The following is a 26,040-nucleotide window of genomic DNA, read 5'->3' on the forward strand; positions in this document are numbered from 1 at the left end:
CTTTTTTTCTCTTTTTTTTTTTCACAGTGATAATGTCACTGTAATCCATCAGATACTTGATTGTGTCTCCTTATCGTTGATTTCCACTCTGTAGATTGTTCTTCGCTGAACTCTGCCACAAGGCTGTTATCCTGAGACCTTTCCAGCCACACTGTGGAGTGTTACTTTGCTCACTTAAATCGAATCGCCCAATCCTGATCCTGGGGTTCCGTTGTATTTTTATTTATCGTTTTCACGACATGCATACCCCGGAGGCTTTCTGATCGAGAGCATGGGGAATAACACGTGGAAGTTTTATGTGTCTGCAAATAAGGCCTTAACACTTGATTGTGCTGTTAGAGTCAAGACTGGAAATTCTTTTTCTTCCTGTATGCCTATTATTTATCTTCTAATCTTCAGTTTCAATGTGGAGGCTTCTCTAGCACTGCTATTTCAGACATTACTTCTTCAGTGTGCAGCTTTTTTCACTCATACTTCTTTGTAGTTTATAGAGTCATCTCTTTCATTCTAATGTTTTCAGAATGCCTGACTGGTATAGGTCTATTTTCACTGCCTGTGGTGGGGCACAATGGGCATAATGATAGGCACCTTCGCAGCAGAATGTTCCGTATTTCTGCCCTGAAAGTTTTCCCTTTGAGCGATTGAATTGAAAGTTTTCTTCTTTCTCTTTAATTTCTTTCCTTTTGTGGTTTGTATCGGGAAATGCTGTACTTCCTGGACTGGCTTTCTAATTTCACTACTTGCTATATGCTCTCCTTTTTTACTTTACCTTTTAAGAAAATCTCAATTTTAACTTCCTAGCAAACCATCTATTACAGTTTTTACATTTGCAGTTACACGGAAAATTTAGTTACTCTTTTTGTCTCTGAATATACCTCTGTTCCAGGATCTCGTTCTGCAGGACTGTTACTGGTTCCTTACCTCTCTAAAGTTAAGAATCACACACAATACCTTTTAAAATATTTTCCTTGAATAATCTGAAATTTCCCTAAATTCCTTTATGTCATTGAGAAGTTTTTTTTTTAATTTTTTTTTTTTTGTAGAATCTTCCTGGATTTTACAATTACATTTAAGAATCTGATTAGAAATTCTAAAGGGGAATGTGAGATTCAACTTTGGAACTCTCCTTTGGGTGATGTGGCTGCACAATAAATTCAAGAGTCCCCAAGTTCAAATATTTGGCCTTTTAGTGAAGATTCTTTCATTTTCCTGCTTAGGACCTGGTCCCAAAGTATGAAGAATCATGGTGGACATGCCTTTAATCCTAGCACTGGGGAGCAAGCAGATCTCTGCTCTATGTGGCAAGTCCCAGATCCATCCAGAGCTACATAGTAACCACCCTGTCTTCAAAATAAATAATCTGAATGCCCTTACCCTTTAGTTCTGTGTTGAATGCTTCTCAGTGAGGGAAGAGGAAATGAAGCAGAGCATAAAATCTTTGTTGATAGTTTTCTGACCTTCATTGATAATTTTTTAACCTTCATTGAAAGTTGTCCTTTAGTCCTTTTTATTTTACCACTCCCCACAGAAACAAAAATCTCTTTAGTGTTTGGGGTATGTGATTCATTTTTCCAGGTTAGAATAGAGTGATGGTAGTGGTTATGAGAAAATCTCAGTCTCTATGACTTAGAAGACCTCCTGCATTACATGGAGGGACCTAAACAAGGGAGACTCAGTCTTTGTGTCGTATTTCACAAGACAGAAGAGAGCTTGATGAAATACAACCTAGCCATTAAAACACCCACCACAAATGGCATTTGTGTATTGACCCAAGTAAGTCACATGCCTCTTCTTACTTGAACTGTCTATAATATGTGTGGAGGAGGGCGGTATGTAGGGTGAACAGCATTCTTTGTAATAGTGCTGACGGTTTCTAGGTCTTGGCTGCATTCAGGCTTGCAGCTCAGTTTGTTCTCCAACATTTCCTTGATTGCTTAAGGTTTGTGTTTGGAAATCTGCTAAATTGGTTAGTTTGTGTCCCTTTAATATTGGCATAGTCATCTCTCTTATTCTTGTTGATACTTTGGATCATATCTTGGAAAAATATGTTTGTTTTATAGAAGCTCGAGAAAGTACTGGAATTGGGTCACATGTGAAAACTGTGAAGTTTATCAGAGAAGCTGTTGTAAATTTCTGTACACTAAATAAGCTTCTTTGGCAGCTTCATAGCACTAATGAAAATGTAATTAATGAGTTGGACAAATGTTTTTTTTTAAAAAGTAATATTGTACAGATATCATAAATACATATTGGTTTAAACAGCCTTTGAACTTTATAGTTCTCCTTGCTTGCTGAATTCAAAAAGCAAAGTTAATGAAAGAGGATTAAAAGTTACTCATCACCGAGTCTTGGAAACGACTGTCTGCAATTTCCTGGAGAACTGTTTAGAAGTCAAATATTTCTTTTTCTGAGATAGAAAGATGTAATTCTTGACTCTTGTCAAAAGTAAAATAATTGTTGACATAGTTGGGTTGACTGTTACTTACTGCTGCAAATAGTTTGTGGAATAATCCTGAAAAATGTATTGACAAGTCTTCACCTTAAATGTTACATATGTGGCTATGCTCATGAGTCTATAGGTTGCCTGGGGCATTTATGCTGGGCTGGCTTTGGGCAGTTGTAGGTTTGGGATTTGGCCAGACAGCTGTCCTTTTAGCTGTGGCCCATATGTACACAAGTTGGTGCTCACCTCAGCTCTGAGTTGGACTAGATTTACTCTTCCAGTAATAAGAGGATTATACGAAAACAAAACGGTTGTAGGTTGTAAGATCTGTGGCTGCACTGTATCTGCCATATAAATCTCAGTATTAGCTCAGATTTAGGGAGATAGAAACAACCATCCCAATTGAAAGAATCATAGCTCCCCATTCCAGAGGCAGATCATGCAGAGTAGAAAAAGAATATACACTGGTTTTGAGGACTACTTTGAGAGTTGTCAGATGGTGATTAAAAATATTTTTTATGTTAAGAGAGATAAACATAAAACCATCTCAAGGAAGAAGTTTAAAATCTATGTAACATTTAATTTTTCGGAAAAGAGTCCTAAGTGGTGACATATTAAGGATGACTGTCAGGTATGACTTACCCTTCTCAATAAGAAGCAGATAATTCAGCTTATTGTGACAGGATTTGGGGCCGGCTGCAATGCCCCAGCTCTTCCAGCGACCCTGGTTCAGTTCCCAGTACCCACGTTGTGTCTCACAGCTTTCTGTAGTTCCAGTTTTAGGGAATTCAATGTCCTCGTCAGTTCTCTGAAGGCAGCATACATGTATGTGTTGCACATACATACATGGAGGAAAAATGCTCTTACATATAAAATAAGCATGAATAAGCTCTATTGCTTATCAAATTGATATATGTTATTTAGATAGCATATATCATAAGCCTAATTAATCATTCCAGAAAAAAACATATCTTTCACACTTTGAGGAAATTGTGAAAAAAAAATTAAATGCTATAAAATAGTAACATTCAAGTAATGTGAGGATATAATAATTAATACAACTTCAAAAAAAAAAAAAAAAACAAATGTGATTAGCCAGGGAGAAGGAAGCTTGCAGGAGAGAAAACTTGAGGATGAGTGGATAGGAGGTAGGAGAGGATGTGGGAGGGATTTTGGAGGAGGATGAACATGATCAAAAGACAATCTCCAAAATTCTCAAGGAATTAATAAAAACATTATTTACAAATGAAAAAGCCTGCTTATGTAAGTACAGCTGCAGTGCCTGGGCATGCTGAATCCTCCCATTACTTGTGATTAAAAGTGAGATGTATAAAAAATTAAAGTGATCATATTATTACTCAATTTTCATTATAGTGATTTTTTTATGTATACAATATATCTTGGTCATCTCCACCCCTTACTCTATTCTCCCACCCCTCTAGAAGCCCCTGAACATAACTCCATCCAATATTCATGTCTATTTTTTTCTAAACCTACCAGTCCAATAAGGGATGATAAAATGTACATGTGTGCATGGACCACCTTCCAGTGACCGTGCCCCTGAAGAAGACTCCTCCTCTCCTAGCAGACATCACCTGCCAATAGCTGCTTGCCTAGGGCTGGAACTTCATCAGAGTTTCTCAAATCCATACTGGAATATCCATTGGCTTGATCTTGTACATGTAACCACTGCTTTTGCTCATGAGTTCATGAGTACAACAGCCAAATCATGTCAAGAAGGCAGCTTTTTGAAGCCCTCTGACATTCTCTTCCTCTTATGTTCTTCCAGCCCCATCTACTCTTATGTTCTCTCAGTGTTGGCTATAGGAAGATTGTTGATAAGACTGAACATTCAATAGTCATTATTCTCAGCATCTTGATGACTTATAAGTCTCTGCACTGATTGTTGACCACTGCAGAGCAAGAACAAACAAACAAACAAACAAAAATCCCAAAAGAACACAAAACAAACAAAAATCAAGCTCTTCTGACAAAGTTGAAAGCAACACTAGTATATGGATAGAAACACAACTATTTAGAACAAAATTTGAGAGCATGTATATTCTGAAAAACAACAATAATCAGCCATCCCACAGCAAGGGAGACTACCTCCTACCTCCCCAGCCATAGGATTTTGACCAAGTAGGTTTACAGTACAAAGCATGTACTGCGCAACATTCCTAAAATAGAATGAGAACGTTGTTGCTTCCTCTCATAACATGCATTGCTCTGTTGTATGAATGGATAAATCTTTCTATGCAGAGCATTATTATATCAAACAAAGACTATCACTGAGTAAAAACATTGATGATTTTTCTCCTCGAGTGGTCTATATGGCACATTCCAACACTGTAGGAGCCAGCCAGTGTAGAGAAACGTTCCTGGTCAGTTTTAGTTTAATTTGTGTGTTTTCTAACCAAGCTGTGGCATGTTCAGGAATAAGGTCATATTATCTAGTTATGGTGGGCAACCAAGGATAGTAACACCACTCTATGTTCTTTAGGAGGCCTCTGGAGTCTCCCTGACCAACAGCTTGTAGGAAGGTACCACACGGTAGGCACTGAGATTTTTATTCAATAACATATTTCTTCTGTAGGAAACATTATTCACCTGTGTGGAGAACCTCTGTTCAAATTTCTTCTGTTTTTGTTGTTCTTGTTGTTAAATCATGTTGTTGTTTTTTTAAATTAGCTCACAAACTAGTGGATTTCTATAAAGCTTGTTCAGACCTTGTTAGTTTTGATTGATTCACAGGTGATATACTTTTCTTTCCCATCTCTCTGATCCCACTCATGCTTAAACTTAAAACTCTTCATTCTTCACCTTATACGCCATCACATATTTGTCCTTCTTCTCTCCCTCCCCATGGCCTTTTCATTATCTACCTCTCATGGACCATTTATAGCTTACAAACCTCTACAAATAGACCAAAGTAAACACCCAAATTACAAATTGTAAGCTTAGATTCACTTCTGAGAGAGAATGTGAAATTTATCTTTCTGGGCCTGGATTACTCCCTTAGTATAACCCTCTCCAGTTCCATCTGTTTTTCTGCCTCATTTAATTTTTCTTTACAGTGGAATACAATTCCATGGTGTTTGTGTGTGTTTGTGTGTGTATCACATTTTACTTATCCTTTGATCAGTTAATGAATGCCTAGGCTGATTCAATTCCCTAGATATTGTGAATAGAGTGCCAGTGACCATAATGAGCTATTATGTCTGCAGTAAGATATAGAATCCTTAGGATGTAAGACCAAGATGAGTATATCTGGGCCATGTAGTAGCCCTGTTTGTACCTTTTTGAGATCCATTCACACTGATTTCCACGGTCAATTTATATGCACATCAATAGTAGATAAGGCTTCCCTTTTGCCCAAATCCTTACCAGCATTAGCTCCCATTTTATGATGATGGTGGTGGTAGTGGTGGTGGTGGTGACAACGACAGTTATTCTATCTTGGTAAGACAGAATCAGTACCACGGTGCTGTTTTAACTGAGTTGTTTGATTTCTTGACATTCTATTTTTGAAGGTTCTTTGTATATTCTAGACACCAATCTCATGTTCGATGTGTAGTTAGCAATGGTCTTCTCTGATTCTTTTGGCTGCCTCTCCACTCAATCAGCAATTTTCTTTGTTGGACTGAACTGTTAATTGTATAAGATTCACTTTTATTTATTTATTTGTTTGCTTTTTTCCATCCCAAACACTTCCCCTTGCTGAGCTCCTCACTGAGTTCCTCAGCATTCCCCCTCCCCTTCTACTCTGAGAGGGTTAGCCCTCTTGAGTATCCCCTCTGCCCAGCATATCAAGTCCTTAGAGAATTAACTTTATCTTTTCCTGCTGAGTCCAGACAAAGCATCCCTGTTAAGGAACAGATTCCACAGTCACACTACAGCTATAGGGATAGCACACACTCCAGTTGTTGGGGAATCTACATGTAGACTGAGCTGCACATCTTCTGCATATGTTCCAGGGGCCGTTGTCCATCCTATGTATACTCTTTGGTTCAGGACTCAGTCTCTGAGACCACCCAAGTGTCTAGGTTAATCACTGTTGATCTTCCCGTGAAGTTCCTATTCCCTTCAGGGTCTTCAGTCCTTCCTCAACTCTTTCATAACAGTCCTTGATCTCCATCCAATGTATAACTATGGGTCTCTGAATTTCTTTCCATTGGCTGCTGAGTTGAGCCTCTCAGTGGACAGTTACTTTAGTCTTCTGTCTGCAAGCATAAGAGAGTATCATTAATAGTGTCAGGGATTGTGCTTGCTCATGGGATGGGTTCCAAATTGGGCCAGTCAGTGGTCAGCTATTCCTTCAGTCTCTGCTCCATCTTTGTGCATTTCTTTTAGACATAACAAAGTTTGGGTCAAAAAGTTTTGTGGGTGAGTTGGTGTTCTTATCCCTCCATTTGAGGTAGGTCCTGCCTGGCTACAGGACAAGAGAAAGGGCCAGAAGATCAGGAAAATGAATGGACATCTGCAGCTGCTGGGCGTGGAGGAGATGGAGGAATCTCTAGGAAGTTACATAGACCAGGGATGGGGGAGGCTCTCAGGATTCAATGCAGATGACCTTAGCTGAATTGCCTAACATGGGGCCATGGAACCTGAAGAGGCCTCTTCCTGTAGCCAGACAGATCCACTCTTAAATTGCTAGTATTATTTCCTGAGTGGTCAGAGTCCTATTTAGAAAGCTCTTCCTTGTGTCTGTATCTTAAAGTGCACTCCCTACTTACCCTCTTGAAGCTCCAGAGTTTCTGGGCTCATATGGAGGTTCTTTGGATGTGGGTTAGTGAATGGAAGGAAAGAAGGTGTTACTGACATTCTTCTAATATCCAGTTATCCCAGCACCATTTGTTGAAGATGACATCTTTCTTCCAGTGTGTATTTTTGTCATCTTTGTCAAAAAATCAGATGGTACAGATTGTGTAGCCTTATATCTCTTTTAGTGATTCACGTGTCTATCTTTATGTCCTTTTTTTGACCAATGGCTCTGTAGTATAACTTGAAATCAAGTGTGCCTACACTTCCAGATTTATGCTTTTGCTTAAAATTTCTGTGGTTATTTAGGGTCTTCTGTGCTTCCACAACACTTTTGCAAATGTATTTTTTTTTTCTATTTCTGTGAGGGATATCAGTGGGATTTTGTTAGATGTTGCATTGATCTTATAAATTGGTTTTTAGTACAACGGACATGTTCCTGACTTTGATGATTTGGATAAATGAGATATTTCCATCTTTTAGTGCCTTTCTGGATTTCTTTTTAAAATTGGAAGTCACTATGCAGTTCTGTCTGGCTTAGAACTCTCTATGTGCACCAGACTGGCCTCAAACTCCTATTCCTGTGCATGCCTTTTGAGTACCCAGGCTTCCTTAATAACTACTTTAGAGTACTCATAGTAGAGGGCTCTCTTTTTGTGTATGTTTCTATTTCTGAAACATCACAGCCAATGCAACTTTTAAAAAATGTGTTTACTTGGACTTGTGGTTGCAAGGATTATAGTTCACAAAGCAGGAGAAATTCATGAAGCAGAGAGTAAGCCAGGAATGATAGAAGTCTTTTGAAACTTCAAAGCTTGCCCCTGGTGGCACACCTCCCCTTACAAGGTCAGCTGTTAATTCTTTCCAAATAGTGACGCCAACTAGAAACCAAGTATTCAAACATAGGGACCTAAGGGGGCCATTCTCACTCAAAAAAAAAAAAAAAGAGTGCTTTTATATTCTTGGTTACTATTTTATATTAAAATACCATTGGTTATAATATGATTTTTTTAAAAAACTATTTCGATTTATTATAAATAAAATGGAAAGATATAGATGCAAATTGGAATGTAAGGAAGCTTATACAAAGTTTAAATTTTGTATGTATTTTATGTATTAAAATGTATTATATCATATATGTATATTTTATATGCTTAGGTACCTATATTATTTATATACATATATGACTTTTAGAAGAACAAGAAATAAATCAAATTGTTGTCCAGGGTTTTGGCTTATCCTCACAGGGCCCTTATTACCCCCGGAAATCTGTTCTGTATTCTTATGGCACCTTCTGTATTACACCATTCTGATGTCACTCTCAGGGGGGAAAAAAGTAATTATTACATCTTTTTTCCTGAATTAACCAGTGGTTACTTTTCAGTATAAAATACATTGTAAAAAAAATAACACTAAAGCACTAGAAGATCTTCCCCCTATGTTCTGCAGTTCTGTTTGCGCAGTATGGTCATCCTTTGACATGCATGTACATCCCAGCTTGAGGTAGCCCACAGCTGTAAAATACACTGAATTTTAAAGATTTGCTCCACAAAATGTAAATGGATAAAGGATGATTAATGCTTTGGGTTTATTGAATTCATCAGTTAACAAAATATAATATTTCCATTCATTCACCTGCTTCATTTTGTCATCTTAATGTGGCAAGTGTGTATTTTACATTGAGTTTGTGACTTGCATTATATTTTTGCAGAAAAGTACAGATCCAGCCTCACAAACTGAAGTCCTGATAATAGCTAGGAGTCTTCTCTCCATCTAGATGGGAATTGACTTTCCAGTTATGATTTAATCACTGAGACCTTACAATCTCTGTGGTTTAATAAAGCCATGTATTTTTAAAAAGATTTTCTAGTCCCTGAGAGATTTCACAGTACCAAAACACAGATAGCTGGCACCAAAAGATACAAGACAAAACTAAAGGACTGTGGAGAAGTAATTCCTGCACACTGCCCGTGTTTATTATGTATGTCTACTTGAGGGAGATTATTGAAGATGACTGGAGAAAAAGGCTCCTAGAAATGGTCAGTGTCCTGGAGAGTTTTGTGAAACAGCTCATCCCCTACCCCCTTTCTTTTTCCTTTCCAGAACGCTGTGATGACTGGGGACTAGATACCATGCGACAAATCCAAGTGTTTGAAGATGAGCCGGCTCGAATCAAGTGCCCCCTCTTTGAACACTTCCTGAAGTACAACTACAGCACTGCCCATTCCTCTGGCCTTACCCTGATCTGGTACTGGACCAGGCAAGACCGGGACCTGGAGGAGCCCATTAACTTCCGCCTCCCAGAGAATCGCATCAGTAAGGAGAAAGATGTGCTCTGGTTCCGGCCCACCCTCCTCAATGACACGGGCAATTACACCTGCATGTTGAGGTAGGCTGCATCTCTGCTTTGACTTTTCTTTGTCCTTGTAGACCCTAAGGTATTATTTAAATGATTATGCCATGACAACTGGGCAGGAGATGGGCACATTTAGATGGGTTATACTTTATCTCAATGACCTAGCTGAGATGGAAAGAAGGAGGTGGTATGCAGAGAGGTCTTTAAGAATATTCTTCACAACTGGTTCCTTTTAAGAAGTGATACATAGCAATGTTGTCTGAAGATGGGGTTGGGTTTATTGGCTTCTGTCCATGGCCCTGGATCCTGCCTACACATTTGCCATGCCTGCAGGCATTTTTCCCTAGTAAATAAACAATGAAGAGTATATTCATATCTGTTACTCTTAGCTTGTCTTTAAAGTTCCCGGCAGTGACGACTCATTCAAAATATGTTTATAGAAGAAAGGCTATTTGGGATACATCAATATATTTATCACAATGTTTTTACATTTCAACCAAAATTCTCCTCAGAAGCAAGTGAATACCATAGCTCTTGGAATCCAAAACTGCAACCTAAAGTTTACCAAATCATCTTTGTTCTCAAAATATCCATGGGCCTTTATTGTTAATTATATTAAAGTGTCCATTTACTTTTCTACATATTAATGCAGATGTTTGTTCAAAAACTTAGAATCACTAAGTCCATAACTGGGCTAGCTATCATAGTCCCCGTTTGCTAGCAGGCCTTGATTTGTTTTCTAAAGTCACATATAGGACAAAGATATTTTGTTGGTTGGTTGGTTGGTTGTTTTTTTCCTCATTTAACACATTTTCACACTATTTATTAAGGATATTGGTGTCAGCTTTGGAGGCTGCAAGTCTGAGAACACAGTTAGCAGGAGGGGTTTCATTCCCAGTGCTTGACTTACATATACCCACCTTCTCTCCATCCTTTCTTCTTCCATTCTGTGTCCTACCCTTTACTTACAATGAAGTAGCTAACAGGGACAAAGGTCCATCTATATGACTTCAATTGCCTTAATGATATCTTTATCATTAAAGCCCTATTTCCAAGGATAATCCAGCCCCAAGTTTCTGTGAGCTATAAACGTAACATTTGAATTAATGGAAGCTATCAACACATTTCATCCTCTAATAATTAGTAACCCTGTTTCCTTTCTCTATCATGGATGTTAACTCTCCTTTGAGAGAGACTTAAAACAAAGTTTTGATAAATGTATGTTGTTTTATTAGGTGAAAAGATTCTCTGCTCTATTAAAAAAAATTCTCTGGATCATCGGACCTTTGGAGTATCCACGTAGTCAGGGCAGTCTCCTTTGAAGTTATCATCCAATAATAATCTTATTGGAAGAAACTTCAGATTCACACATGGGCTTCTAATGGGCTTTGAGTTTTCATGTTCTTATTCTCTATGACCAAAAATGCTATTAGGAGGAGCATAATGCTGATTGTGTTGGAAAGAGCATTGGGTGAGAGACAGAAACAGTAAAACCTTTGCTACTGCTCAGCTGGTGCACTGAGGCAGGTTGTGTACAAAGCTATACCCTTGGCATCTCTATCTATACTGTGAAGGAGCAGGATCCCTGTTCTCTGAGCTCCTTTTCATCTTTAACAATTGTTAATCCTTTAACATTTCCCAGGTGAACATTGGCAAGTTTCTGGGAAGGAGCCAGTCCCTGTTTCTGCTTGGCATTTGTTTTTTGCTGTGCACCTGGTGCTACTGATGTCTCTGCCTTGCACCTAGGGATACAGAACCTATATTAATCTTTCACTAACTGCATTCAGAGCTCTGACTTGAGTGGACTGTTAATCCCTGCTTACAGCATTTAATAGCCTTTCTAGCCCAGAATCGCAAAAGATTCCACATCTTTCACAAAACAGCATAGCCAAGCCTGTCTTGACAATAACCTCTATCTTGTACTAATTTCTGACTAGTTATTTTCCTATTGCTCTGGTAAAACACATGACCAAGGAAACTTATAAGAGGACACATTTAGTTTGAAGCTCATGGATCCAGAGGGTCCATGACCATCAAGTTGAAAACCATGACAGCAGGGCATGAGGGCATCATGATGAATCAGTAGCTGAGAAGTCCTGTCTTGAGATGATAACCATGAGACAGAAAGCTCCAAATGGTATGGGCTTTTGGAGCCTCAAAGTTCACCCCCATTGACACACCTCCTCCAACAAGGTCTCACTTCTTAGTCCTACCTAAATAGGTCTTCTAACTGAAGCTTAGCATGTAAATGTAGGAAGCTATGAGTTCATTCTCATTCAAGCTTCTAGATAGGTTCGGGCATGTTTACAGCTTTGGAGTTAGACGCATTTCCCTATATTTTATTGCTCACATTCAAATGGTAATGTTGAAGTTACATCTTTCCAAGATTAGACATGATGATTATAATATGCTCACATAGTTTTTAGTCATTATACATTTAATTAAAGAACATCTAAGGTGCTCACCATATAGGGGGCCCAGTGTTGAAGTATATGATATGGGTTAGTGGAACAGAGCTTGATAGAGATATGGCTCAGTCTGGACAAACACAAGTGTGTGCTTCCCACTCTTTGTAAGATGTTTCCTGTGTTTTTGCCTTTCACACTTGCCTGTAGGTACATACAACAATTTTTAAAACTATGTTACAGTTTTCTTTAGGATTATTTTGAGTTTTCTATTAACCTCCCAATTTTCCTGACTGAGATAACACTGGATTGGCTCTGTTTCTCCTTTTGAGAAGTCTAATCTTGTAAAACAACAAAAATTCTAAAACTTACTGATCAGAAGCTAAAATCCTGGAAATATTTTCAAAGGTTGGTTGCACCATTAAACATGCCATCCTTGCCTTTGCCTTAGTAAAAATGTCACCCCTGACAGTGTTCTAAATGAACACTTTCAATACACATTGGAGTTCATGTATAAAATATTTTAGTGTATTAACAGGAGATATTTATGTTTGCTTTTTAGTGTATGGTACTAAGTGGTATAGGAAATGTCTCAGTGAGTCACTTAATAATCACAGGAATTCGCACATATGAAGAAGTCCCAGCTCTATTAAATCAAATGCAGATTAGCCTCCCTGATCATTTAATGCTTGCCTTTTCAGGAACACAACTTACTGTAGCAAAGTTGCATTTCCCCTGGAAGTTGTTCAGAAGGACAGCTGTTTCAATTCTGCCATGAGATTCCCAGTGCACAAGATGTATATTGAACATGGCATTCATAAGATCACATGTCCAAATGTAGACGGATACTTTCCTTCCAGTGTCAAACCATCGGTCACTTGGTATAAGGTAAGACATTTAGGACACAGTGGTTTTTTGGTTTTTGTTTGTTTGTTAGTTTAATGGTAATGACTGAATGTCTGTTGAGTTAAATGGTAATACTAATAACACTGATATTTTTATCCTTGGACATTTTGATTTCTCCATTAATATCTTTGTACAATTTTTTGCCACTTTCTTGTTTTTGTTCTGTCTTAGAAGGAGGGGTATGGGTTGCTTTGCCTCAGCTTCCTGTTTCTCAAGTGATGTTCTCTGGAGTCCCAGAACTAACTGCTTAACTTCTGTTACCTCCTGAGGAACAAACATATTTTGAGTAATGCTGCCCACTTCCACTCACTGCCTTGTGAAGTCAGACGGTGCTGATTTGTGACGTGAATCAGTACCTCCTTGAGGAGTCAATACTGTAATTTACTCTTTATGTGTACTCGGTTGATGGCCCTCATTTGTGGGTACTGTCTGTCTGTGATCTCTCATATCTGAGTATTTGGAAAGTGTTTTATCCAAAAATGTGAATATTGGAAGGGGACACCTGTGGGGGCACTGCAGCATAGCTATCCACAGGTGCCAAGCTGGGCAACTCAAGCACAGTGTATAGCCAATTCCGTAGAAAGAGTTCTCAGCAAACTAAGTGAGACAAACAATAGCCTGTAGGCATCTGTAGAGTCAGTATTTGTACCGAGGTACAGAAGAAAACCATTGTCGGTCAGATTTCTGAACATGATCTCCTCAGAAGAAGTACACAGTGAAGGTCACGTATAAAGTATAAATATTTTAGAACCTTAATAGATATTGTTGTTTGCTTTTTAGCGTGGGCTAATTGGCATAAGAATTATCTAAGTAAGTCACTTAATATTCACACAAATTCATACATAAAGAAGTTCCAGCTATAGTAAATCAAATACAATGAGCCTTGCTGATCATTGTGAAAGATAGTGAGTGGAACTTAGGACAGGCCTGTGAAGACCTAAAGGCAGCTAAAGGCAGAAGAAATTCCATTCCGTGAGACAAGTCACAAGTCCCTTAGCAAGAAGTTCTGCTAGGCTAGAGTGGTTTCACTGTACCTCAGAAATACTAGCCAGAGCAACAAGCACTAGAATGCAGGGTTAGAAAGATGTCTGCCTACAATGCCTCAAGCTTTGCAGTTTAATGCCCCGCCTATTGGCAATGAAAAAAAAGCCAGTTGATTAGAACAGTGTAAGGAAAGAAAGAAAATGGGCTTGACATGGTGGGGAGGAAAAAGTGGGAACAAATCAGGATGGAAGCATTTTGAAGAATCTGTCACTAGGCACATGAAGCCATACTCTAAAGTACAGAAAAGGTTGTTTTTACATAAAAGGGATCAATAAGAAGTTCTATTTGAGTTTCATGAAATGGGCACATAAAATGATAATATTTTTGTAGCAAAGAAAGTTTGCAAGAAGTATATACTATTGGTGATTCTTTAAAAACAGGCCTATACCAGGAATATAAGTTATATCAATAAACAGGATGCAGAAATAGAATTAAAATGCCCTAAAGTTACATCACCTATTGAAAATTTAAAGTGAAGAAAATTATTTTACAAATAAAACCAAAGTAAGAGGGAATATAGCCACAAACACAGGCGTGCACACATACATACACATGCATGTAGAAATATACATCTGCATACATACAAGTATATACACACCACATGTACACTAAGAAGCACATATACACATGCACATATATACACACACACATGCACAAGCATAAGCCCACACCTAAGCACTTGTACTCATATACACACCACACATATACAGATGCATACATGGCATACACACTATCCTATACACACATTTGCACCGGCACATGGACAAGAATACACACACCACATGTACACAGAGAAGCACACATATATGTACACATATACATGTGTAAGCACATGTACCCACACAGACATACAAGCACACACCAATGCATATGAATACACATATATGCCCAAATAGAAGTGCGTACAATCATATACACACATGCACATGAACACACATATACACCTGTACTCATGCTCAGACAATGTATAGCAGCTGAAGATTGGCAGGAGGTAAAAGAAGGAAATTTAAAGGTAAAGAGTAACACTAACAGGAAGGCTAGCGTGGCCACAGAAATACATGAGAATGGAGATTTTTAAATCAGTGATGTATTAGTCAGGGTTCTCTAGAGTCACAGAACTTATGGATAGTCTCTATATAGTAAAAGAATTTATTGATGACTTACAGTCGGCAGCCCAATTCCCAACAATGGTTCAGTCACAGCTGTGAATGGAAGTCCAAGGATCTAGCAGTTACTCAGTCTCACACGGCAAGCAGGCGAAGGAGCAAGAGCTAGACTCCCTTCTTCCAATGTCCTTATATTGTCTCCAGCAGAAGGTGTAGCCCAGATTAAAGGTGTGTTCCACCACACCTTTAATCCCAGATGAAAGGTGTAGCCCAGATTAAATCTCCTTAAACTCGGAGATTTAATCTTCTGGAATCCATAGCCACTATGGCTCAAGATCTCCATACCAAGATCCAGATAAGGATCTCCAAGCCTCCAGATAAGGGTCACTGGTGAGCCAATTCTGGATTGTAGTTCATTCCAAATATAGTCAAGTTGACAACCAGGAATAGCCACTACAATCCACCCCTTGTCAACTTGACACAAATAATATCTCATGTTCACATGAAACAATAACAAGGTTGTGAATACGCCTAACATGATATAACTATCCCTCGTACAATCGCAAACGCATTTGTAAATTTACAATGGGGCATTCATATTACTTTATAATCCTCGTTTCTGCAACTGGTTACGTGGCCTTAATTGGTATTTATAACTACCTTCCTCTACTACCCATTCTGTATTTCCTTCACCTTCGGCCAGCACCTCAGCAGGTCTTGGCTCTTTTCCTGGAGGATTGACCCATACCTTCATTCCTGATGGGTCTGCGTCCTTTGTCATCCTGCTTGGATTAGGCTGTTGTAGTTTCCCATTGACTTTAATCACAGGACATGGTAGTACTAGGAGACGCCCTAAGGGATCTCCTACACTCCAGACATAATCTTGCTTACCTCCATTGTGAAGAGGTAATCCAATTTCCCCATGGTAATCTGGATCTATCACTCCTCCTAACACGGTTATTCCTTTTTTAGCCTGTTGGTTTAAGGGCATTAGAAGCCCAAAATGACCAGGGGGAAGTCTGAGCTTCCAGTTCAATGGAATGTTTGTTGTAGCTCCTGGTAGGAGCACTCCCCTCTCTGGAGCCAAAACTTCTAGGCCAGCAGAACCTAGAGTTATGGGGACAGGAAGCAAAAATTTTCCTAGAGGGTCACTAGGAGTGATAGTAAGTGGAACTATTCCCTTTTCCACCCCTTGATTCCTGGACCCATGAATCCTGGCTATGGGTGAAACTGTACCATATATGGAGCGCTGATTCAAAGCATATACTGCCTTCTGAAGAACTCTACCCCAGCCTTCCAAGCTGTTACCACCTAATTGGCGCTGTAACTGTGTCTTCAAAAGGCCATTCCATCTTTCTATCAGGCCAGCTGCTTCAGGATGATGGGGAACGTGGTAAGACCAGTGAATTCCATGATCGTGGGCCCACTGTCGTACTTCTCTGGCTGTGAAATGAGTTCCTTGGTCAGAAGCAATACTGTGTGGAATACCATGACGATAGATAAGGCATTCTGTCAGTCCGTGAATGGTGGTTTTAGCAGAGGCATTACGTGCAGGAAAGGCAAATCCATAACCAGAATAAGTATCTACTCCAGTAAGAACAAAACGCTGTCCTTTCCATGAAGGAAGTGGTCCAATGTAGTCAACCTGCCACCAGGTTGCTGGCTGGTCACCTCGAGGAATGGTGCCATATCTGGGGCTCAGTGTTGGTTTCTGCTGTTGGCAGATCTGGCAATCAGCAGCAGCTGTAGCCAGGTCAGCCTTGGTGAGTGGAAGCCCGTGTTGCTGAGCCCAAGCATAACCTCCATCTCGACCACCATGGCCACTTTGTTCATGTGCCCATTGAGCAATGACAGGGATGGCTGGGGAGAGAGGCTGACTGTCCACAGAACGGGTCATCTTATCCACTTGATTATTGAACTCCTCCTCGGCTGAAGTCACCTTTTGGTGAGCATTTACATGGGACACAAATATCTTCACATCCTTTGCCCATTTGGAGAGATCTATCCACATACTTCTTCCCCAGATGTCTTTTTCACCAATTTTCCAATTGTGATCTTTCCAAGTCCCTGACCATCCAGCCAATCCATTGGCTACAGCCCATGAGTCAGTGAATAATCGTACATCTGGCCATTTCTTCTTGCAAACAAACTGTAATACCATGTGTACTGCCCGAAGTTCTGCCCACTGTGAAGATTTCCCTTCACCTGTGTCTTTCAGAGTTGTCCCAGAAAGGGGTTGTAATGCTGCAGCTGTCCACTTCTGGGTGGTGCCTGCATAACGTGCAGAGCCATCAGTAAACCAGGCCCTAGTCTTTTCCTCTTCGGTCAGTTGATCATAGGGAACACCCCATGAGGCTATAGGCGCATGCTTGGCAGCAGATGGCATTGTAACAGGAGTAGAAACCATAGGCATTTGAGCAACTTCTTCATGTAACTTGCTTGTGCCTTCAGGACCTGCTCTGGCCCTATCACGTATATACCACTTCCATTTGATAATAGACTGCTGCTGTGCGCGTCCCACTTTATGACTTGCAGGGTCTGATAGTACCCAGCTCATAATGGGTAATTCAGGTCGCATAGTAACTTGGTGTCCTATTGTCAAACGTTCAGTTTCCACTAAGGCCCAATAGCAGGCCAAGAGCTGTTTTTCAAAGGGAGAATAGTTGTCTGCAGATGATGGTAGAGCTTTGCTCCAAAATCCCAAAGGTCTTTTCTGTGATTCACCTACAGGGGCCTGCCAGAGGCTCCAAACAGCATCTCTATCAGCCACAGACACCTCAAGTACCATCGGGTCTGCTGGGTCATATGGTCCAAGTGGTAGAGCAGCCTGCACAGCAGCCTGGACCTGTTGAAGGGCCTTCTCCTGTTCCAGGCCCCACACAAAGCTAGCAGCTTTCCGAGTCACTTGGTAAATAGGCCTAAGTAACACACCCAAGTGAGGGATGTGTTGTCTCCAGAATCCAAATAGACCCACTAAACGTTGTGCTTCTTTCTTGGTTGTAGGAGGGGCCAGGTGCAATAACTTATCTTTCACCTTAGAAGGAATATCTCTGCATGCCCCACACCACTGGACTCCTAAGAATTTCACTGAGGTAGATGGTCCTTGAATTTTGGTTGGATTTATTTCCCATCCTCTGATACGCATATGTGTTACCAATGAGTTCAAAGTGGTTGCTACTTCCCGCTCACTAGGTCCAATCAGCATAATGTCATCAATATAGTGCACCAATGTGATATTTTGTGGAATATCCAAACGATCAAGATCCCTTCTAACTAAATTATGACACAGGGCAGGAGAGTTAATATATCCTTGAGGCAAAACTGTGAAGGTATACTGTTGGCCTTGCCAACTGAAAGCAAATTGCTTCTGGTGGTCCTTATGGACAGGTACTGAGAAGAAGGCATTTGCCAGATCAATAGCCGCATACCAGGTGCCAGGAGATGTGTTAATTTGCTCAAGTAACGAAACTACATCTGGTACAGCAGCTGCAATTGGAGTTACTACCTGATTTAGTTTTCGATAATCAACTGTCATTCTCCATGATCCATCTGTTTTCTGCACTGGCCAGATAGGAGAGTTAAATGGAGATGTGGTGGGAACCACCACCCCTGCATCTTTCAAGTCCTTGATAGTGGCAGTAATTTCTGCAATGCCTCCAGGAATACGATACTGTTTTTGATTCACTATTTTCTTTGGCAGAGGCAACTCTAAAGGCTTCCATTTTGCCTTTCCAACCATAATAGCCCTCACTCTACAGTTCAGGGAACCAATATGAGAATTCTGCCAGTTTCTGAGTATATCTATCCCAATTATACATTCTGGAACTGGGGAAATCACCACAGGATGTGTCCGGGGACCTACTGGACCTACTGTAAGTCGGACATCAGTCAAAACTCCATTAATCACCTGCCCTCCATAGGCCCCTACTTTAACTGGAGGGCCACAATGTTTCTTGGGATCTCCTGGGATCAGTGTCAACTCAGAACCAGTATCCAGCAGACCCCGAAAAGTCTGATTATTTCCTTTTCCCCAGTGTACAGTTACCCTTGTAAAAGGCCGTAGGTCCCTCTGGGGAAGAACTGGAGAAAGGGTAACAGCAAAACCTTTGGGTGTCTTGTCAGGATCCTTCCTCAGGGGAACCTGGCCACCCCTTCATTCAAGGGGTTCCGGATCTGCAAACTGGCTCAAGTCTGGGAATTGATTCACTGGCCGAGATTGCTGTTTACCACGAACTACTGTAGCCTTTCTTTCATTTGTTTGAGAATTTTTTTGCTTATACAGATCAAACAAATATGCAGTAGGCTTCTTATGTATTTCATTCCTGGAAACACCATGATTGACTAGCCAGTACCAAAGGTCCAAGCGAGTCATGCCATTATAAATTTCACCTCTCCTGTGCTGACCATTACTGGGTCTGTCATTATAAACATTCTTTTGCCTACGCTGTCCATTATAATAACTAGGATCACCTTGTCTCTGGCGATTCAATGCTGCCACCTGGCCCTTGTTACCTCGGAATCCAACTAAACCCAGTGAATTTAATTCATCTAATTGAGCAGAAGCATCTCCAATGCTAAGATCTGGCACAAGGAAAAGGGAAAGAACAAAACCCTTCAAATGTGCTGGTGCCCCTCTCACCAATTTGCGTCTTATAGAGCTGGTGAAGGGCATATCTTCTGGACCTTCCCATTGTGGACAATTAGGCTTTACACAATATATCCACTCTAGCATTGCAATTTCCCTAAGTCTTAAAATCCCTTCATCAACACTAAGCCATGGAATATCAGGCATCTCCAAGTCATTTCCAGTAGGCCATCTTTTGATAAACACCTCAGCCAACCATTCAAACAAACTTTTGACACCTTTTTTAACCATGCGAGCTTCCGTATTAAACCTAGAATCTCTACTCAGAGGGCCCATGTCAATAAACTCAGCCTGCTCTAGTTTTATGTTCCTTCCACCCTTATCCCACACCCTTAAAATCCATTCCCACACATATTCACCAGGTTGCTGTTTGAATGAATTAGCAAACTCATTAAGCTCCTTAGTAGTGTAGCGAATTTCCTCATGGACTACACTTTCTACCTCCCCTCTAGGAGCCTGTTTTGCTTTGAGTCTGGTTACAGGTCTAGAAGAAACTATTGGTGGGCCTTGAGAAACATCAGTAGTGAAAGTCATTGCTGGTTTATCAGACTCTGCAAAATTAATTTCCTCATGTGGGGAAGGCATTATTTCAAGGGGTGGGGCTGAGGGTACTACTTCCTCAGGTGGGGCAAACCCTTGAGAATCTGAAGATTCAAAATTCTCAGCTTCAACATGGTCTTCCCACACATCCCCGTCCCAAGTTATAGGATCCCATTCTTTGCCAATTAGTGCCCTTACTTTAACTGTCGACACATTCTGAGGCTGAGACTTAAATTTTCGCTGTAGTTCAGCCAACCTTACAATGAGGGTTTCAGTTTGATTTTCTGCAACTTGAGCTCTATTGCTGCAAGAGAGAAGATTCTCTTCAAGGACACACTTAGCAACTTTTAGATCGTTTACTTGTGTCTGGAGCCTTTCGATTTTATCACACAACTCCTTCCTTTCATTCATCATTTTTTCCCCAGATACTAAGAGCAGCCAGCCAGTAAAATCATTTTCTGATTTTTTCCCCATCTTGTAGAAAGCTTTGTGCACTGAATCACCTAATTCATTAAGAAAATCAAGGGCATTAGCTTCTTTAAGTTTGAAATATAGTTTCAACCATGGGTCTTCAAAATTCTCTGAGCTCCCAGGAGGGAGAGAATCTAGAGAGGTTTCAGTAGTTGAAAGTGCTGGTGGCTCAACAAGCCAATTCCAGTATTTTAAAAGATTCATCCTTGTACTTCTGTTACTCTAGAACCACTCCTGGTACCAAATTCTGTATTAGTCAGGGTTCTCTAGAGTCACAGAACTTATGGATAGTCTCTATATAGTAAAAGAATTTATTGATGACTTACAGTCGGCAGCCCAATTCCCAACAATGGTTCAGTCACAGCTGTGAATGGAAGTCCAAGGATCTAGCAGTTACTCAGTCTCACACGGCAAGCAGGCGAAGGAGCAAGAGCTAGACTCCCTTCTTCCAATGTCCTTATATTGTCTCCAGCAGAAGGTGTAGCCCAGATTAAAGGTGTGTTCCACCACACCTTTAATCCCAGATGAAAGGTGTAGCCCAGATTAAATCTCCTTAAACTCGGAGATTTAATCTTCTGGAATCCATAGCCACTATGGCTCAAGATCTCCATACCAAGATCCAGATAAGGATCTCCAAGCCTCCAGATAAGGGTCACTGGTGAGCCAATTCTGGATTGTAGTTCATTCCAAATATAGTCAAGTTGACAACCAGGAATAGCCACTACAAGTGAGTATTACAGAGAGAAAACAAACAGTTCACAGTAGGGAAAAGATCACTTACCTAGGAAGACACTCAACAGCAGAAGGATTTCTGCATTATAATAAAGTTTCAAAACTACAAGAAGTTCTTAGAAATTTCCCGAAATCGAGGGGCAGATAGACAAATTTCCAACGACAGCTCATCTCTTTCAATTCTCTTTCTTAATCAATTGTTAATAAAATGACCTAGTAATCAACTGTAAAAGCTTTCTATTGGCTAGAGGTTGACATTTAATGATAGTGAAACTTTTAGTGACTTCAGTCCAACAAAGTACATGATAATAATTTCACATTTTAAATAGTTAAATGGGAAAATCAGAGTAAGATCTTGAAAACTAATAAACAAAAAGAAATGAGAATTCTTCTCTTTCTAAAGGTAATAAAATTGGCATGGGTTTACAAAATTGAATAGACAAATATGTTTTAATAGAAATATTCCTACCAATGAATGAAATAATCATGGTACCTTTGAAATATCACTATGCAAGATCCAGTTGATAAGTCCAAGCTTAAAGCATCAATTACCACCAGCATCACAACGTGATCCACAATAGCAGTCTCCCTTCTAATCAGAGAACAGTGCTACCTATGGTGTTGCAAATGGAATAAACCTGAGGCGGATCACTGCTGTCTAAAAATATAGAGAACAATGAAGTCCTGGAACTACATCATGAGTTTGAAGTGAGCGAAAAGAAAAAATACATAGGAATTGATAGTTCTCATGCAGAGTTCTCCTGATGTATAAAGGGAAAGGACAGAATTCAAGGAAACAGGTGAAGCTGTTTAAAAAGAGAATGAGAATCTAATCTACATATCTAAGTATGGACCTACACAGATATGATAAAAATTATAACTAAAAATGAGACAATTTTTGGAGAGTTTTCAATAGTCTCTATTTGTGTGGGGAATAGTGAACAAACTGTGATTGACAAGGGCTATGTGGAAGGCTAGCAAGGGTGGTTCACAGTAGTGAATGATACAGACTCTGAAACAACTCAGTAGCTAATTCATATGGTTATACCTGGGTTTGCCTGTGTTTTGTTGTCTGCTAAAATAACTTGGAAAAAAAGCAGAAATGGAGGGATTGAGTGAGAGAGAAAAGAAAGAAGAGGGGAGGGTAAGAGAGTGGCTGAGAAGAGGAAATTAGGAGGAAGAAGATGAAGAGATTGAAGAAGACTTGGCTGAATATTGTTTCACATATGTTATAAAACAGAGCAATAGAACACCAGAATATTCTTAGTGTGGGATGCAGATGATATCAACAAGTTATTGCTTTTAAGTGGGGCAATGGGACTTTACTTATGTTGCAGAGAGGAATTGGTTTAGCGATACACACAGAAGTCTTTACAAATGAGAGCATTAGTGGGGTGATTTTAACAGGTTGACATCAATAAGTAAAACCTCCCTGTGGTTCTCCTGGAATTCTTCTGTAAATGGTGGTCACATAGTGTTTGGTAATATTTCTCAAAAAATATTTAAATTATTGTATCTTATTTCTGATAAATTACCCTGTGCTCGTTTTTATATCAACTTGACATGGACTAGAGTATTTGAGGGGAAAGGCCCTTAATTATGAAAATACCCATACAAGATTGGCCTGGAATTGTCCACTCACCTTCCTGCCTCTCTGGGTCTTTTTCTATTCACAATCTACCATTCTTTCTTCTCCTATTCCCCACACATGGCCTCTACCTAGGAATCCCTCAGATCAGAATGTACTGTCATGAATTGTTCTTTCATTTACCCCTGTAGACCCTTACCTATTCATTCATTGTCAGGTTTAATGTTTAATGTCACTTTTTACTGAATTCTTTGTTGTAGTCTTCTGTTGATGTACATGTACATTAGCTAAACATAGGTTGGTTCACTGGAGTATGCACAGGATGGGGTTTAATGTGATAAATGAGATATATTCTCAGTTCAATGAAATCTCAAAAGCAAGACACAATTTAGCACATTTAGGCATGTAGTTCATAGGCCACAGGTAGGCAAACACTCACACATATAAAATGTGATTAAATATTTATTCTGTGTAATGTTGAGTCACATAAAGTGGCAGAGAAAAAATTGCTATGATTTTAAGGAGAACTTCTGACCTGTGGGTCTAGTTTACTCTTGAATGCATATCAGATTATTCAAATTTTTGAATTTCCTGCCTTAATGGATGGTGGTGGTATTAACTAAGGTATGAGGAGAGGAGGAAGCTGGAGGAATCAGTGGTGGACTTAGTAAATGTCACAAGAAGCTAGGATGTCTAAGACATCAGGGTGGCAAACAGATAAGCGGACAGTGGTTGTACAAATAAGGATCTGAAACTACAATATGCATAGAGAGATGGATGCATCTATGTGACAGTTGAAGCATCCAGAAGATGAAACATAGTGATAAGCGCCTGAGTCAGTCTTCAGAGAGTCTACATTCAGTGAGTGAAGGCATAAAGGTATTGAAGAAAAAGTCACTTCTGTATAATGATTGCTGAGGCAGACTCCTCACATTCTATACATGACTCAAAAGATAGACATGGGTCATGGGAGATGGCTAAGTGGGTAAAGCTGTGCAAACATGGGTGTTTGTGTTGGATTTCCAACACCCACAGGAAGTGATATTTATGTTATGCTTGTCTGTAAATTCATGGGGACTGGTAGATTCTATAGTCTTACAGTTAACCAGTCTAGGTAAAATGGTAGGTTTTACATTTAGTGCAAACATGTTTGAACAAATAAGGAGAGTGTTGAACACAGGCAAGTGCACCCCAAAACATTCATGTACAAGGCTATGTATACATACACATAAAATATATACTCATATATACACACAAGTATGCATACCTACAAGCACATACAAATATCCACATACACACAAAAGGCACATTTAAACACACACACACACACACACACACAGTGCAAACTACCTGTTTTCAAAAAGAAAAGACAACTAGACCATAGCCATTCTTTCTATGGATTGGTTATGTCAAAACTTCTGCTAAGTGTGTTGTGCTTTTCTGTTTTTGTTCTTTGTTTCTCTCCCTGTGTCTAAGTGACTGGGACCTTTGATCTCCAGAATTCTGCCATCTTGGGAGCAAAGACTGGGTTTGGGATAGAAACATTCTCCTAACTTGACAGCAAGACTGAGGTTCCATGGGAACCCTGATGGTTTTGTTTTCTCTACCTTCTGCACCCATCCTCAAATGTCTACAGAAATTCATCTCTCAGTGGACCTCTGTAACTTGATTTTAGAAAAAATGTCTACTGTGGTAATAATTGAAATACATCTTTGAGACTTAAAAAAATTATAATTATAATCCATTTCACTAACTTGCTTTCTTAACACCTGCAAGTTGAAGAATGTTCAACTGAAAGGGGGAATTGAATAGTTTCCACTTTAGTAATGCTATCTGTATGCTAAGTCCTGTGTTACCATGTTTAGTGCATATCACAACACCAAAAGGTAGACATCATCTTTAATAGCTAGGAAATGGTGGCTTAGAGTACAGGGTCTGTTCCAAAGAGCCAGAAATTTATTCTCCCAATGCTCTTAAAAAGTATGATGTCCTATTTACAGTATTTTTTAGTTAAGAATTATGGTAGCATTTCTGAGGGTGTTATGGAATTCCTCAACTAGGCAACTTAAAGGAGCAAAGTTTTAATGTTGGCTCATAGTTCTAAAGATTTGAATTCATGATTCACGAACTTTATTGCTTAGGTGTGTGATAAGGATAAGACAGCATGGCTGAAAGGCAGAACAGAGGAAAGGTGCTTAACATGTCACCTAGGGAGTAGATGGACAGACAGGAAGGGATCTGGGGTAAAATAATCTTTAAATGCAAGCTACCAGTAAGTGACTTACTTACTTCAACATGAACCAGGTACTGAGGAGTTCAGTGGGTATATACATTGATGAAGTTAGAGTTCTTGTGAGCCAATCACCTGTCACCAGCCCATAACCTGGCAAACAAGTCTTAACACATGAGGTTTTGCAGGGAATTTTTACGTTAAAAACTATAATAAAAATCTAAGCACAGTGCTGTTGGGAAATTTACCAAGTGCCACCGGGCTCTAAGCCAAGAATCATCCTTGTGTGTCAGGAGGACATACTTTATATTCCTGGTACTTCCGGCCCATTCTTCATGATTGTAAAATCTTTCCTAAGATTGATATCAGAAGGGAATCTAGTCCAATTCTGTGTGATTCTAAAATCCTTCTAAGATCAATGTAGGGAGGGAGTCTAGTCCCTTTTAGATCTCAGGGAATCATAAAGGAAAAGAGAGTATTAGAACGTACATTGGTCTGTGAACTGGATGCGGACAGGAAGAGGATTCCGAAGGACTGGTTGTTAGAGAAATAGAACACCAAATGTCTCCATTTCTGAAGTATGCAGAAAAGAGATAAAAACTGACCATTCCTCTCCATGTCTTTCTACTTCTGTCATCCTATTTTCTTTATTATAAGGCCTCCCTAATTCAGGACTTCAGCAGTCCTGTCATGAACTATTCAGTAAATTTGTCAAATGAGGCAAATTTTCTAACTCTTCATCTGGAGAGCATACTATGTTTGTAAGTGATTTACTGAATTACAAATCAGAGAACTTCCGGAGGGCAGTCTGGA

General features: G+C 39.7%; 1 protein-coding gene across 3 annotated transcripts in view; it reads left to right on the forward strand.

Annotated features, from left to right (window-relative positions):
• The window catches only part of Il1rap (interleukin 1 receptor accessory protein), a 152,441-nt gene that overhangs the window by 87,701 nt on the left and 38,700 nt on the right, over positions 1 to 26,040 (forward strand). For all 3 annotated transcript variants that reach the window (XM_021184928.3, XM_021184929.3, XM_029470628.2), the window contains exons 3-4: positions 9,308 to 9,593; positions 12,667 to 12,853. In XM_021184928.3, the coding sequence (XP_021040587.1) occupies positions 9,308 to 9,593; positions 12,667 to 12,853 (473 nt within the window). The remainder of the gene's footprint in view (positions 1 to 9,307; positions 9,594 to 12,666; positions 12,854 to 26,040) is intronic.

Source organism: Mus caroli, unplaced genomic scaffold, assembly GCF_978045245.1.
Source record: "Mus caroli unplaced genomic scaffold, Mus_caroli_1 scaffold_17, whole genome shotgun sequence".
Lineage (NCBI taxonomy): Eukaryota > Metazoa > Chordata > Mammalia > Rodentia > Muridae > Mus > Mus caroli.